General features: G+C 52.5%; 1 protein-coding gene across 5 annotated transcripts in view; it reads right to left on the bottom strand.

Moving 5' to 3' along the window:
• Window positions 1-1,189: 1,189 nt before the first annotated feature.
• NTM (neurotrimin) overlaps window positions 1,190-15,480 on the bottom strand; it is an 858,035-nt gene continuing 843,744 nt past the window's right edge. For 2 of the 5 annotated variants that reach the window (XM_070399304.1, XM_070399307.1), the window contains exons 8-10: window positions 13,377-13,412; window positions 7,476-7,508; window positions 1,190-2,545 (exon numbers count right to left, since the gene is read on the bottom strand). In XM_070399304.1, the coding sequence (XP_070255405.1) occupies window positions 2,448-2,545; window positions 7,476-7,508; window positions 13,377-13,412 (167 nt within the window). In that variant the 3' untranslated portion in view covers window positions 1,190-2,447. The remainder of the gene's footprint in view (window positions 2,546-7,475; window positions 7,509-13,376; window positions 13,413-15,480) is intronic. The other 3 variants (XM_070399305.1, XM_070399306.1, XM_070399308.1) reach the window with 3 other exon arrangements.

The raw sequence follows: 15,480 nt of genomic DNA, 5'->3' as shown, positions 1-15,480 counted from the left end.
TAGCAGCCACCGGAAATGAATCGCCTCCTTCGCCAACACGTCCTACGCCGCTCAGCTGGACTGACCCCTGAGGACTCGGGTACAGGAATCCTGGGCGTCTCAGCTCTGGCCCGGTTTCTGCCTCTCGGTGAGTCTTAGCCCCAATTTAATTCCCAGAATCAGAGCAGCTTCGAATGATTTGAATATTATTTTGCATTAAAATCGACTTTTCCTCTTCATTTGTGACTAGAGGCGAGCTTTGGAGAGCAGGCCTGGCGGGAAGAGTCCCCCAAACATCAGTTGTTGGGACTTGGGACTATTTAATATCAAGCCACACTGTTGCAAGTTCCTTTCCTTTCCTCTTTTTCCTTCTTTTCTTTTCCGTGATAGCCGCCCTGGGCTGCCTCCTCGAAATACTCTCACGGAAATGCCTGTTTTAACTAGATTGACATGTGGCCCATGTTAGGAGGTGAGCTGCTTGGGCACAAGCAGGGTGTGGCTGGCCTCGGCCAGCACTAGGGACACAGCCCTGTGAACCCCCTGCCCCCTTGCTTCTGTTAGGAGGACAAGGGGTTTCTGACTGTCCTGTCACCCGAGCACAGACCACAGAAAGAGCCCAGCTCCCGCCAATGAGAGGCTGAAAGAGCAGTTGCTTGAGTCAGGAGCCCGCCCCCTCGGTGTCCTTCACACCGGAGCCAGCCAGGCTCTGCTCCCCACACCCCCTCACCCCCCCCCCCTTTCCGGAATGAGGCACCACACCAGGTGAAGAGGGACATGGAACACTTTTTAATGTCAAGTCAGAGACAACCCCTCCCTCCCCGAACCCCAATCCCACTTTCCCTCATCACACCCAGGACCCCTCCCCGAGGCCTCTCTGGTCCCCAGACTCCGGGGGGAGGAAAAAAGATTATCTAAAAACTGCATTTTCTTCTCTTTCATACACACGCACACACAGGTGGGACATTAAATAAAAGAAACCAAGAGGGTTCAATTCTCCAGTGGTCACAAAGGCATCAGAGATTCCCATAGGGCTCGAGCGAGTGGTTACTGGCTGTTTAGCTGGTTCGGTGGCGTGTTTGTGCGGGATGGAGGGGGCGGCGCCTGGGCGGACCCCCTCCGGGAGCCACACCTGGAACAGAGGCTGTGCCTGGTGTTAGTGTCGTTTTCTCGTTTCACTGCGTATAAATGTCTCTGACATGTGGATAACGCGCGCAAAAAAAAAAAAAAAAGAAAAAAAAAATAGAGGCAGGAGCTGATTACACAAGTACCAGTAAACGCTATCATCTTTTTAGAAGGTCAACACACAGCTAACGCCATATACAGCATGCAGTAATGTCTGAGAACGGACCTGCTGAGAAAGAAAAGGGCTAGAACTCTTAACAAAAAAAATATATGTATATATATGTATATATATACTGTATAATATATGTCATCAAAAGAAGCAGAGCCAACAAACGCAAGGTCGGGTGCAGACCCCCCTTCCACCTCTAAACAGCACGGAGAAGCATAGTCGTGTCTGCATTAAATGCCAGGATGAGGAGAAAGCTGTAGCGCTGGTAGACCTGTTGGTTAAATCATATGTGTGTGTGTGTGTGTGTGTGTTTTGTTTCGGTGGATTCGCCAAATCCACACCGGGCGGTTAATGCCGGGCGTGGGGTCCACCGGTTGTAAACCTAGTTAAGAAGTGCACTATTCATTTTCATTTTTTTAACAAACATACTTCTCGTCACCCCTTTCATGTGTGTGTGGTGTTTAGTGTTGCCTTGTTTTCCAGCTAAGTCCTAGACTCACGTCAGAAAATAGAATTAATAGTGAACCAGAATCCCTTATGATCCACGATGCCCATGTAGTGAGGGGAGCACAGAGGTGAACGGGGCCTGTGTGACTGCTGACTGTGGGGTTTGGTCGCCGTCAGGCTGTTTTGTTTAGGTTCCTTTTTATTGATTTGCTTTTTAAATTTGCGTTTCATAGCACACATGACAGTGGCACAGTCTACAGCAGGGGGGGACCCCGCGGCACATGGGGGCGCACGCCTCGCTCTGTGTTCGCTTCTAGTGACGGATTGAATTTGGGGATGGCCGACTCCAGAATTTTCCTTGGCAGGGGCCCTGGAGTGGGCAGAGCGGCTGAGCCCTCGTCCACCCCGGAAACAATGCAGCTGGCGGGCGGGTATCCAAAGCCAGGGGTGCGCTCCTCCCATTTGGGAAAAGAAAGAAAACTCAGCTGTACCTACATGTCTGCCCGGCCTGCAAGGCGATCGATTTTTCGATTTCCTTTTGAAACGTGTTTTCCCAAAGTGTTCTTTGTTCCCCTCCCTCGAATTTGTGTCCCAATCGTCTGTGTCTCGGAATGGTGTTTGATTACATCTTAGTTGGAAAGGGGTTTGCTCTTGCTGTCGGAGGTGCCTTTGCTGGAGGGTTGGTGGTTGCAGTGGCGGCAGCTTCCCTGGTGGGGGCGTGGCACTCACATCAAAACTGGCGCAGGAGGAAGACCAGGAGAGGTAGCAGCCAAAGGCAGCCTGCCCTCCTCGGCGTCCCGTTGCTCACCTCGCTGACAGCGCCTGGGCCTGTGGAGAGAGCACATGAGTCAGGAGCAGCCAGAGGAAGAGGGAATGGCGGTGGCCTGGTCAGCTGTCCTTAGGCCTCGCCTCTGGTAAGCCATCTCTCTAACTGGGAGCAGCATCTGGGTTTGTTCCCGCTCCCTATGTAGGGGCTGCATGACATATGGATCTTCTACAGCTTCCATCCCATGACACATTCTGTATAATGGGGAGCTTTCCCTGGCCAGGAGAGCACATGAGGCTCAAGTCCAAGTGTGCTGGTGGCCAGGACTCCTTTCCTGTGTACTAGGCTAAGGCTATGGCTCAAGATCAAGTTCAAGGAGAAGGTGGCAGGTGTATGAATAGCCCACACAGAGCTTCAATAACATAAGACCCCGTGTCGTGTGCACCATCACTCAACCACTTCTGCGCACTACCTGCCTCACCCTTCCCATTGCCCTGCAGCGGCTCCACCTGTTGCCGGAAGGACCTGTTGGACACCACAGTCTACCTCCCTGCTGCGGCTGCTGCTCAGGCTCAGCGTCCTCCTGCCAATCACCACCTCTCCGGGCCGAGCCCAGCGTCTGCCTGGAGCACTTGGCCTCTTCCCATCTGGCCTCGCTAATAGCAGACCTAGCTCAGGCATCACGTGCCTGAAAAGTCAGACCCGGCTCCCAGGAAGTGGAGGTGGGAACCAGGAAAGACACAGGTGGCCTCTAGCTGTGTCCATGGACGTGCGGGAAGGTTTAGGTGGAGATGGGGATGCGGAACCGCATGGAGAATGTCTGAGTGGGAGATGGACGGCACCTTCCCTTGCGAGGCACACGCCACCGGCCCTGCTGACAGAGACTCTGAAATGAAGCCAAGAATGAGAGGCAAGAAAACTATGAGGTCATAGAATTCCCTAGGAGCTCTCCTATCACCATGAAGCATAAGCCAGGAGGCTCCCTGAGCCTGGGGGACAAGAATGCCCACAACCGATGGACCTATGGTTCGTGAATAGCACACAGGGGTGTTGAGGCCCAGACGAATCAGGCACCCAAGACAGAGGCACCTGTATGCTCCGCTGCACTGAGTTTAATGAGACTGTGTCCCCACTAAGTGCATGTGCTCACGGGGGTGAAGGAACCTGCCTCGGATGCCAACCATCGGAGACACTTCTGGCTCCTTGGTTCCAGGTGAGATTATTCCTTGGGATCCGAAAACTCGTGGCTGGGAAGCGCTGCCCATAGGGTTGTATTTCCTGGGCCGGGGGGAGAAATCTCTGACTACGGGGCAGTGGCTACATCGTGATGAGCTTGAAGTGCAGTATGCTCTCCAACCTCCTGTGGTCCAGGACCGACATTCCCAACACGTGGATTTCTTGGCAGGGCGCGTTCTCATAATGAGAGGCACAAGGGAGGCTATTTATGCTCCACCCTGCAGGGCGGGGACCTTCCTGGCTCCATAGAACCAAGGCCTCTGCCAAGAAGGCCCTCCTCATAGTCCCTCACGGTTGCCTATGTCACTCTGTTCTCTCCCCGGTATGCTTCTAGGGCAGTGGTCAGCAAACTCATTAGTCAGCAGAGCCAAATATCAACAGTACGATTGAAATTTCTTTCGAGAGCCAAATTTTTTAAACTTAAATTATATAGGAAATACATTGTTAACTTAATTAGGGTACTCCTAAGGCTTGGGAAGAGCCACACTCAAGGGGCCAAAGAGCTGCATGTGGCTCGCGAGCCGCAGTTTGCGGACCACGGTTCTAGGGTGAGAGGCTCTGCTTTCCTCCTATGAGGGATCCCCTCTACTCTGGACCCCCAAGTCCTTCAGACCAAGAGCCTGGCCTGTGCCTGAGGCTGACTCTAAGGCAGCGGTCGCCAACCGGTGGTCCGTGAGGTCCGAAAGGTTGGCGAACGCTGGTCTAAGGCACATGTGGGTTTCGCAGTCCATGGGACCAGCAGGCCTTTGTGGGAGCCGGGCTCCATGTTCTCAGGCAGAGGTAGTGGCTGTATTCTATCACCCCACGTGCACATGGCACAAGGACTCTGAATGTGCCCGGCACGCCTGGCACATGGCATGCCTGGCCCCACATGCACCTGTGGGCATATGGCTATTCCTCTCTTGCTCCCCTCAGCACTCACAGCTTTGAGACCCAGCCCCTATTCATGCCAGCTCACTCCTCCCTCTCCCTCCTCCTGGCCATGCCTAGAAGAGGCCCTGTGGGAAGAGAGGGGGGAACGAAGCACAGTGCCCAGCACGTGGATGCTCTCCTGCATTCCCTCCTTGCAGGGCCCCCACCAGGGGAGATGTCACAGGCCAGGCACGCCGCTCAGCAGGGCCTGGCTCGTTACCTTACCATGAAAGGAAACCTTGTTTTCAGGCGAGGGACTCTGCAGCACGCAGGGGAGGCTGGTGTGACTGGTGCCCCCCGCCCCTGGGCACCTCGCCTGGCAGGGCAGTCTGCAGGTGCTCCTCTGTGGGCCTGCTGCCTGCTGGGTGGCACCACAGGGAGCCCATCAGGAGGGGTCCTGACCTGTTGTGTCAGAAAACTCTTCCCATAGAAGCAGGAAAAGCCGTCAAGTGCCCAGAGCCTCCTCTTGGTGCACTGTTACCCTGGACAAGCTACAGGGAACTCTCTGGTGCTCCTGTCTCCTGTCCCTGACCCACAGGGGCTGCCTCTCACTGTGGGAGCCTCATCCAGTCTGCCTTCACACCATCCACACATGATCCCCTCGCCCTCACCCGTCGTCGGCAAACCGGGGATCATGAGCCACATGCAGCTCTTTGACCCCTTGAGTGTGGCTCTTCCACAAAACATCACGTGCGGGCACGCACGTACAGTGCGATTGAAACTTCGTGGCCCATGTGCAGAAGTCGGAATTTTGTGGAAGTGCTGGTATTTTGTGGAAGAGCCATACTCAAGGGGCCAAAGAGCCGCATGTGGCTCGCAAGCCGCGATTTGCCGAGCTGCAGTTTGCCGACCACTGCCCTAACCCATCCTTTTTCCGGCACAAAGCTGCGCAGGAGGGGGAGACAGGCAGGGGTTCCCACACATCCTCTCTGAGGTGGCCAAGCAGCTCTCCTGTCCCTTCCATGAAGGTTTCCACTCAGGCCTTGACCCCTCAGGCTTATTCTTTATGATAATTCCAGGGTCACGTCTCTACCATTGCAAACGGATCACACTACAAATCTTCCAAATTCCTCCGGCCATCACAAAGCTCCCACCTGTCTGGCAGAGTGCTCTGCATTTCATAATCTCCTCGCTTTTCTGCCTCCTTAGCTGTTCTTCCTGCCAGATGTCTTTCAGTGTCTCCCTTCCCCCAACTCCGTGCAACATGAGCTCATGGCACCTGCACACACTCGTACATGCACACACAAGCATATACCCACCAACCCTGTTCCTTTCCCTTCTCATCCTCACACCCTCTCTCCCTGTTCCTGAAATGCTTTTTACTCAACTCACTCACACCTTATTCCAGGTTCTGTTCTTGCCTCCAGTCACCTCCTCCAGGCAGCCTTCCTTGACTTGCTGTGGTTTGTTTCCACGGCACCACATGCATCCCACTATTGAAATGCCTACCACCCTGCGTTATACTTCTGATTCCCTCCTCTGTGCTGCAAGCTTTTTAAAGCCCCTCTGTGTCTAATGAGGCCCTTGGCGGGTATTTGATAAGTGCTTGTTGGAGGGGAAAAAGCGCCAGAACATTGTGATACATGTAGATAAGCCCATATTTTCTGTTTTCTTCTTTCTCTTAAGATTCTACTTGAAGAAAAAAGAAATAACTACAACAAAACGAACTCTTGTCCTGCCTTTTGCTTTACCTCAATTTTCTCTTTCAAACACCGTTTCCCTCTTTTCCAGTAAAAGTCACTGCAAAGCCCTTGGTTGAGGGAAGTGTACCTCTGGGTGGGACTCAGGCCAAGTGCATGCATTTAGGGGAGTCCCAGCCCCAAGAGCCGCAAGCACGCTCAGGACTGCTGTCCGCACTCCCACAGGTGGAAACTGAACCTCAGAGCTCCAGTGACTTCCCCTAAGGTCCCTCCACTTCTATCTCCAAACGCAGTTTTCCTTCCCCCTCCCTCACAGCTATTCCACGTGACTCACTCCTCTGTGGGAAATACAGAGGGGAGGGAGGACCTGGGCCACCCCATCCAGGCACTGGTTAAGGTGGGGACCACACAGGCCATCCCCTGCTGCCCAGCACATGGAAGAATGCTATGACATGACCTTTTGTCCAGGCATTGTGTCCAGTCCTGGAGCAAGGCTCTCCCAGAGCCTTTGTGGCCAGGTGACAGCTCTGCCCAGCTACCTGGTGGCATGGGCCACACCTGTGAGACCTCCGCTAGTCATCTATGCTGGATGCCTTTATTGCCTCTGTCTCACTAGAGAGCTGCAGAGGCCTAAAGAGACTATCAGGACAGGATCCAGGAAAACTAATGAGTGTCAATTATTCATCAGAAACATCTGGCAAGAATGAAAGCCTCAAACAAGACCCGTTTTCTTCCTAGCCTAGTGACTCACACAGACCTTCCCCCTTCCTTCCACTTTCCTCTTCCTCCCACCACTTCCCTTCCAGTTCTAAGTTAGAGCAAGATAGCGAGGGAGAAAGAGAATGGGGTAAGCCAAGGGCAGCATGCAAGGTCTAAGAAGATGGGTGCATTAGAGCATCGATGCGCAAGGAAAGAGGCAGGCCTGGTACAGGGGCACCCAGATGTGAAGACATTCTGGGCCCTGACAGGTGCTCATTAGTGCTGCCAGCAGAGAAGTTAGCCTCCTGCCAGGGGAAGCTACCCAGGGAGAATGGCATGTCCTTGGGGATGGGTTAATCTGAATTGAGACAGGCCCAGGGCCGGGTGGAGGCCCACTGGGCTGCTCCCTGCGGTTAGCTCAGAACAGAAGGCACCCTGAAAGCAGGCAGAGTTTGGCATATCCCATCCTCACCAAGGTAGCTGCCTAGGAAATAAACATACCAACCTTTCCAAGGGGTCAGGGCTGTAGATTTCACTTCTACAAGAAATGAAAAAACAAGCCACTGTTAAGGTAGAAAGCAGTCGGAGGTACCTGCTCGGCCCTCAGAGGGTGTGGAGGATGCGCCAGCATTCCCAGCCCTCTCGCCTTTGCCTCTTGCTGTCCTGACCACAGTCCAACCCTCATACGTGCTCCCCTCCCATTTGCTGGAAAGTCACTTGCCATATGGGTGAGTTGGGGAAAGATATGAATGATGTTCAAATTCAGCTGCCTACCCAAAGAGCGCCAACACTTCCCGCTTGCCTTACCAGGGCACGTGGGTGTACCTTCAAGCCTGAGGCTCCAAGCCACTAGATACTTCTTTGTAGAACTTCCTTCTTTGACCACCCTACTATCCCTTCATTAGGTGAAGTCTATAGGGCTTAAGTATAAAATTGGCACCCACAAATGAATTATACTACAGCAATTTGAACATACTAACAGGTACCCAAGCTTTGTTTGAGATGTAAAAGTTTGACCAGCATTCATGGATTCATCTTAGAAACACTGCTGAGCTAGACTGCATGAGCCAGATGAGCCCAGATCTTGGCTATATGACCTCTCCTGATGAGTCGGACTATACGGAGCGGGGTCAGAGGGCTTCCTCTCTCTGGGCCAACCTGAGGCTGCAAGACCTGCATCTATGTTGCTGGACTTGCTGGGACCTGACTATGGAACTACTGGGGCTCCAGCTCTTCTCTGCTGACTAGACCATCAAATACCCCCTTTTCCTCAACTTCAAGCTCTCAGAACAAGCCACAGAGCCTTTTCTGTTGATCACCTGTCTTGAGTGGCCTGAAGTGCTGATAAACTCTCATTTTTACCTCCAGTTTTAGCTAGAGGCCTCTGCAGTTGTTCACCTTGGATATAAAGAGGATGAAAAGTCATTTCACAATGTATCTGTACATCAACGCCCCACAATGTACACTTTAAATGTCTTCAGTTTTGTCATTTATCCCTTAGCAAAGCTGGAAAAAAATGAGAACATGATGTTCAAGTCTCTTGCATTGAAGTGATGCCATTCTCTGTGCAAAGATCTCCCATGCAGGAGGAAAGACAACTTAGCTATAACTTGACCTCAACTAAAATAAAGCATTTGACCAGAATCAGAACGCATATTTCTGCAGTCAAGCTCTCGATCTATTCTTTAAAGGCACCTGCGATACCATATCCCTCTTGATCTAAGTGGGCATTAGCAACCCTGGGAAGCCACTCTGATAAAATGTAAGAGGAGGGGGGGAGGATCTATGATCAAAGAGTGATCCAGAGATGATCTTGTGCAGAGCAGGGTGGCCGAGAAAAGACGGGCGTGCTGCTGCCATGCGCCTGTGTTTAGCAAGGACCATCCGTGGGGTGACTGCTGGGCTGCAAGAGCCAGCCCAGGAGTTAAGGAGGGACTATGTTCATGAATTGTCTCATTCAGGGTCCACTGACTTGAGTCTCTGTCCCCAGAAGGAGGGTCATGGGAAGGAGGGAGGGTGTATGAAGAGAGGTTTTTAGAAGGATAGAGCAGTCACAGGCCTTTCATCCCAGAACCCAAGAAGAGCAAGTGCAGGGCCCATAGAGTGACAAGTGCTATTTTGGACTGGAGTGAGGATGCAGGGAAGGGCTCTACCTGATCATCTGTCCTGTCGGAAGGCTCAATAAGAGAACAGAATTGAGAGCATGTTTCTGCAGAAGTGATTTTCTGTAGGGTCAATCAAGTTCTGAAAACAACTTCAGCTGAATTGTTCCTACCCAGCTACTCCCCTGAATCTCCAACACATCCTACTTGTATGAAGGGCACGACTTTCCTGAACAAGATGGCCCCATAGGTAAACGCCCGTACTCGCCGCCACCCACAACCACATCAAAATTACAACTAAAATACAGAACCACCATCATCCAGAACCGCCGGAAAGCTGGCTGAATGGAAGTCCTACAACTAGAGAAGGAAGGAAGAAAGCGCACTGAGACTGGTAGGAGGGGCAGAGGCACGGAATAGGCTAGGCCAGCACCCACGTGGGTTGCTTTCTAAATCCAGAGGGAGGTGGTCTCTGCGGAGGCCGCCTGGAGGAGCAAGGGGGCCCAGCCCCACACCACACCCCAGCCCAGGATCCCAGAACTGGGAAGGGAAGCCCCTAGGGGCAGTAAGAACTACTGGCTGTAAAAACCAGTGCTGATTGAAACTCAGTGACACAGAGGCTGCTGCTAGTTAACCCTTGGCTATCATACAATTCCCCCCAAAAAAACCAGGCCTGTGTTTTCCTTACTGAGAGCTTGATTAAATGTGTGCTTTTCCTGTCACTATATGAATGGCAGGCAAGGTAAAATGGGAGCAAATATTCAAAAGATAGAAAAACTGGGTTGAAAAAAAAAACAAAAGAACCCCACCCCCCAAGCCTCCAAGCCAGTGTCTCTGGTCAACCCACAAAATAATCTTTTTGGCACCAAAGCCAATGTTCATACCTGAACCCAGGTACCTAGGTAAGCCCAGGGCTGCCTTCTGATTCTCCTGGGCAGGGGAGGGCTGGTTTCAAGTCAGGATGAATAGATAAACCTTCTAGAAAAAGGATAAGAATTCTTTGTTTTTATACCTTCTGATATTTGGACACAAGTGCCATAGAAACGCTAACTGCTGGCCCTGGCCAGTTTGGCTCAGGGTTTACCCTGGCCCTTGGGCGAGGGTAAACCAAACAAAAAAGAAAAAAATGCTAACTGCTGGAGGGCTGGGCCTCATGAACCATCTGTAATCCTCGGCAGGGGAGGACCCATCCTCTCTCTACTGCAATTTCCCCCTCCGGATGCAGTGTGCTTTAGCGCCCACTCTTTAGGAAGTTGGTTTGACGGTCACAGTGAGGCTCACAGGCATTAATCAGGCCACCTTTCCCAGCCCACTGATACCATCGGATCTGACTCCGTGCCGAGGAGATAAAAGACGAAGGACCGTGATGGGAGACGAACAGCCACCCAACAGCTGAGTCTGCAGTGTGGGCCGCTCTCCTGCCCGCCAGGCAGCTCAGTGAGGGATGGCGGCGCGTCCCCGAGTCCGTATTTCTCATGGCAGGAGTCCGGCCCCGCCGAATATTAATACGAGAGGGTGACAGGCCATCTGTTGTGTTTGCAAAAGGGGAGCAGAGGAATATTTCAAGGGTGGCAGAAAATGCTGAGGAGGGATGAAATCTCGTACAAGAATCTTTCTAGTCTATCCAGAGCGGGCAGGCAAGACAGCTCGGCAGATCCCTTAAAGCGACGCCCCCTGTCAGTGAGATCCAGGCACCTGTTCAAATCTCGCTTGGTATTCCTGAGACAAAGTGAGCCGAACTGGGGCGGGGGCGGGGGGGGGATGCTCTGAGAAAATAGGTAGTTCACTGTTCTGTGGGAGACTAGCAAAGGAGGAGGAAGGGGGTGCGGGGGGAGACACAGATGAATGAGAAAAAAGCCCAAGATGGCATGCTTGCACGCCCAAGCCTTTCCCCTTCCTTTTCCCACAGGGACACATCTCTTAAACGCTAAGGGACCCATGAGGCTTGCAACCAGGGCAGCAATGGTCAGTGACAATTCATTCCTGGCAAACCGCCTAATCCTGTCCCCAAGATCCCTTCTCTTTTCTCACTTCTCCATCAGCCTAGGCTCATTTCCCCAACCCTTTCTTGTTTCACTGTCCCCAAACTTTAATAAACATCCTCTAAAATTAAACAAGAAAGCAAATGCCCAAGATACAATATTTCTCTAAATGCTCCTTAGTTGTACAAAAGCATCCAACAGTTACCCTGAAAACCACACTAACCCGAATATTGGAATGTTCCAGATGCCCACAATCTACAACGTCTGGCCCTTCTCCTTGCTTTGCCTCCACTGAGAAGCGTGAGGGTTGAGGGCATCCCACGAGTCAGAGTGGAGACAGGCAGAGAGACCCTTCTTCCCCCAGGCACCGTAGACAGCTGTGCACAGCAGACAGCTGCCGGGAGCGAGGCAGGGCGGCTCTGTCTCAGCAGGTGCAGCCTGACAATGGAGTCCCTGCTCGGGTCCCAGCTCAGCGGCCTGGTAGCGATGTGCTTGCTTCTGGTCGGCTTTGTTCCCGTCTTTGGTGTAGACAATGCTCCCTCCATCAGCTGAGTGCACCTTCCGTCAAACACTAACTCCCTAGCAACCACCACCTGGTTTAAAAGCTCCCGTTCCCCCTGAGGATGAAGATCTAAGTGATCAGAATGAGCTTAGTCGCTTCTAAAAGCACATCTTGGAGCAGTAGCGTCTTAGTTCTGGTCTCACGCTTCCCTTCGGCCCTCCATGCCAGGTACTGTCTGATGCCCTCTCTGTCAGATCTGTGCATGTGCCTCTCACAGAGGCGCCATACGTTAAACCTGAACGTTTCCATCGAGTTCACTTTTCCTCCCTTTTCCATTCCCCCGTTTGTGGTTCATCTCCAAGGCACCCTGCATGGCTATGGTGAATAATGCAGCCCCCCAAGTTTTTCACGACAAAAGTATTTTTCTTCATCGGTCAGCTTCCCAGATAATCCATTTCCTCCCATCTCTTCCCCAGCCCTGCAAGCCAAATGCCCTCCTCCAATGATTGCACAGCTGGATGTGAACGGACGCACAGGCTGGTGTGGGTGAGGGGCCATGAGAAAGGCCAGGGGGTGGGGGTGCAGGGGGAGAAAGCCATTCCCCTCCTTGTCTCCACAGCTGCCTTCCTGCCGGGCTAGCTTGTGGTGGGCAGTGCCCTCAGGAGGGGACAGCAGCACACACAGCTGCATTCTCCCACTCAGACCACGCCCACTTCTGCCCAAAGGCTTGGCCACAGTCCTCATAGACCAGGGGTCCTCAAACTACGGCCCGCGGGCCACATGCAAATACAAATATTGTATTTGTTCCCGTTTTGTTTTTTTACTTCAAAATGAGATATGTGCAGTGTGCATAGGAATTTGTTCATAGTTTTTTTTTTTAAACTATAGTCCGGCCCTCCAACAGTCTGAGGAACAGTGAACTGGCCCCCTGTTTAAAAAGTTTGAGGACCCCTGTTAGATGATGCTCGCTAGGCTAGTGGACCTTGAGAGAATGCGAAGGGCTGTGCAAACAGAGGCAAGAGATGCTGGAGTCTGACACCTGAACAGGCTCTAAGTGGAGGGTGATGCAAGGGGGCTGGGGAGAAGGGCTGGAGAAATGAGTTAATGACCCCCTAGGGTACACTGAGAGATGCCCTTGCCTTTCAGCTTTAATGATTCAAACACACCGCCCAGTTGTCAAAGCCTTTTCACTTGGCGCCCTCAGTTGAATGGTAGAACGACTCTAAGGTACATAAGGCAGATCAATTCCCTTTTGTAGAAGAGGAAACTGAGTCTCAGCAACGTTTAGTGACTTGTCCCAGAGCACAGAACTGCTAAAAGCCAGGCTTTGAACTAGATCTCAAGGGCATCCCACTCCAGACAACTGCATGCTGACCAGCGGGCATGTTGTGCCATGCCCTGCCCACCCCCACTCGCCTCCCCTGCTCCCAAGAACCTCCCTGGGAACCAGGTGATGCATTTTAGGGAATATTTGAGTTTCCGGTACCTGGTATTTGCTACTTTGCTAATAGGACCCGAGCTATGAAAACTGCTCAGTGGGTCGCAGCTGTCTTCCTGTAGGTCCTGACTCAAACTTGTGGGTCTCTAGGCCTGGAGATGCCAATGTTTTTTTTTCCTTTCCTCCCACCAGCCCCTCTAGAGAAGTGTGGGCAAGGGTTTCACCAACTCCCAGTAAACCACCTTAGCTTCCCCTGCCATCTTCTAAGCCACTTGACACATAGGAGCCTCAGGTAACACACGGAGGGGCAGGGGAAGGGCGCGGGGGAGATGGGGACAGGGAGGGGGAGGGGGAGAAACCATAAAGCAAGGGGGATACTGACCTTGCAACAAAGTTGAGCTTGTGGGCTCATTTAGTTCTAAATCGGGTGAGGGACATACAGGAGAGAAAAATGAAAACAAACACATATATTATATACAGTAGCTATATATTGGCCATATATAGTTTGTATACTGCCTTTCACAAACATCTCTGGAGCAATGGACAAATAAAGGAAGACGCAACAACCAAGGTGGCGGGACACAATGCAGCGTGGGGGACACAAATGTGAGTGCTCTATGCTTCCGAACTTGGACGTGAAGGCTGGGAAGTGAGGGGGCTGGAGGCCGGCACGTTGTCCAGTGCACTGGACAGACGCTTCCACCCTTAGCTTGTGCTGAGCTGGGTACTGATAGGGTAACACAGGACCAGCGTTTTTGTGTGTGTTTTTTTCTAGATGAGATTTCTGTCCCCCACCCCCACCCCATTGTTTCACTTTGGAAAACCAAGTCCAGAAATTTCTGTTCCCAAGGCTCCAGGGTGGGAAGGAGGTCCCCCAGGAGCCACTGAGGTGCTCAGAACCCTATTGGTTCTGGGCCCAGATAGGAAGGGCCACCCCTGCCCCCATTTGGGTTAGATTCCGGCCAAGGGGGGATTCTCCCAGCACCAGCCTTCCTCACTTTCCAGCCTTCGGGTCAGGTGGATGGGTGTGCGTAGGTGGGAACGTAGCTGGCTTGTTGTGATGCTATGGAAGCGTGAACCTCCTCACCAAGTCTGTGCATTCCCATAAAGTAAAGGCTGCCTTAGAACTTGCTGGATGGCTGTGAGCTGAGAGGGTTTTCCAAGGATAGAAAATGACATGGAAACCCTTCTAATCAGGTAATATTTGTCCAAAGGCCTTGGTGATGGTGGCCTTGATAATGAGCTCAGGGGCTGCAGGGGCTGCCCGAGGGGCCTGGAAACAGTCACCTGGCTCAGGGATGGAGTGTCCCGATTTCCAGGGAACCGTGTGTCCCCTGCAGCATTTGTGTGGTGGGCTCCTCCGAAACGGTCTCTCTTTAGAGACTAAAATACTGGTGTCTGCTTGATTCAATGGGGAAGATGCTACAGACTTTCCTCCCTCGAGGTTTAGCCTGTAAAGGCCCCGAGACCTCTTGCATTGAAGAGCAACCCGTGTGTGCTCCAAGCATCGGTGCTTGACCCAGATTCTCTGCACGTGTGTCAATACCTGCTACCATTTTTAATGTGCTCTTCAGAGAGAACCCTGGGCTGCGGGAAGCTGGAAATTGTAGAAATGCCCCCAATGCCACACGGGGTGAATGCCCACAGAACGCCAGCAGGACGGGGGTGGGGTGGGGGGTAGGGGGTGGCAGGGAGGTTTAATAGTCTCACTGGGGTCTGCTGAAAAGAGTGGATTCAGGACACATCCTGCACTGCCCTTCTTATCACAAATGACAGTTACTTCACTTTTAAAGTTTGCTTTTTCTTCCTGTTCTCAGCTTAAGGGGAAGAAGCCAGGGGAGTAGGTAGGAGCGATGAAGCCAATTGCAACACCATTTCATGCATCCAAATCAGAAGAGGGAGGTCAGAGGTGGAGGGAGACTGGGGGACAAGGACCACTGAGGGTGGAGAGAGCACTGGGGCGGCGGGCAGGAGAGCCAGGGAGAGCCTGAAATTTGCAGAGCAAGGGGAGGAGGGGCGCCTTCCTTTCTAATCCTGGCCCTTCTGCTCATGCAGACAGACACCTGCCAGAAAGCCACAAAGGCCTGACAAACGCGAGAGGCAATTATGACTCTCCCTGTGTGAGGGATGTCAGACAGATCAATCACCCGCATCACAGCGCCCGCCGTCCATTCCCAGCACCAGCTCTGGGATCGAGGGCGGCCTCACCCTTCCCAGCCCTCTTGGGTAAAGCTGGGCTTCATGTCATGCGCTGGGTAAAAGGAAGATCGGATGTGATCTGGGAGCAGAGGTAGGACAATGGGCAGCACACACGGGCTATTAGGGGCAAGCTGAGTACACTGCATGGAGGGCAGGAGGCCGAGCCAGGGGAAGCGGGCGAGGTACGTGAAGCTACGGGATTAGCTGGGAGTTCTCCAAACGAAAGGAAGTTACGTTCTTGCCAATCACCTGCTAACTTCCTCATCTTTCTCTCCTCATGCCCTTGG

This window comes from Myotis yumanensis, unplaced genomic scaffold (genome assembly GCF_028538775.1).
Source record: "Myotis yumanensis isolate MYYU_CA2020_CCGP unplaced genomic scaffold, mMyoYum1.0.hap1 SCAF_19, whole genome shotgun sequence".
NCBI lineage: Eukaryota > Metazoa > Chordata > Mammalia > Chiroptera > Vespertilionidae > Myotis > Myotis yumanensis.
Note: the sequence above shows the minus strand (reverse complement) of the source record. Positions and strands in the feature narration are given on the sequence as shown.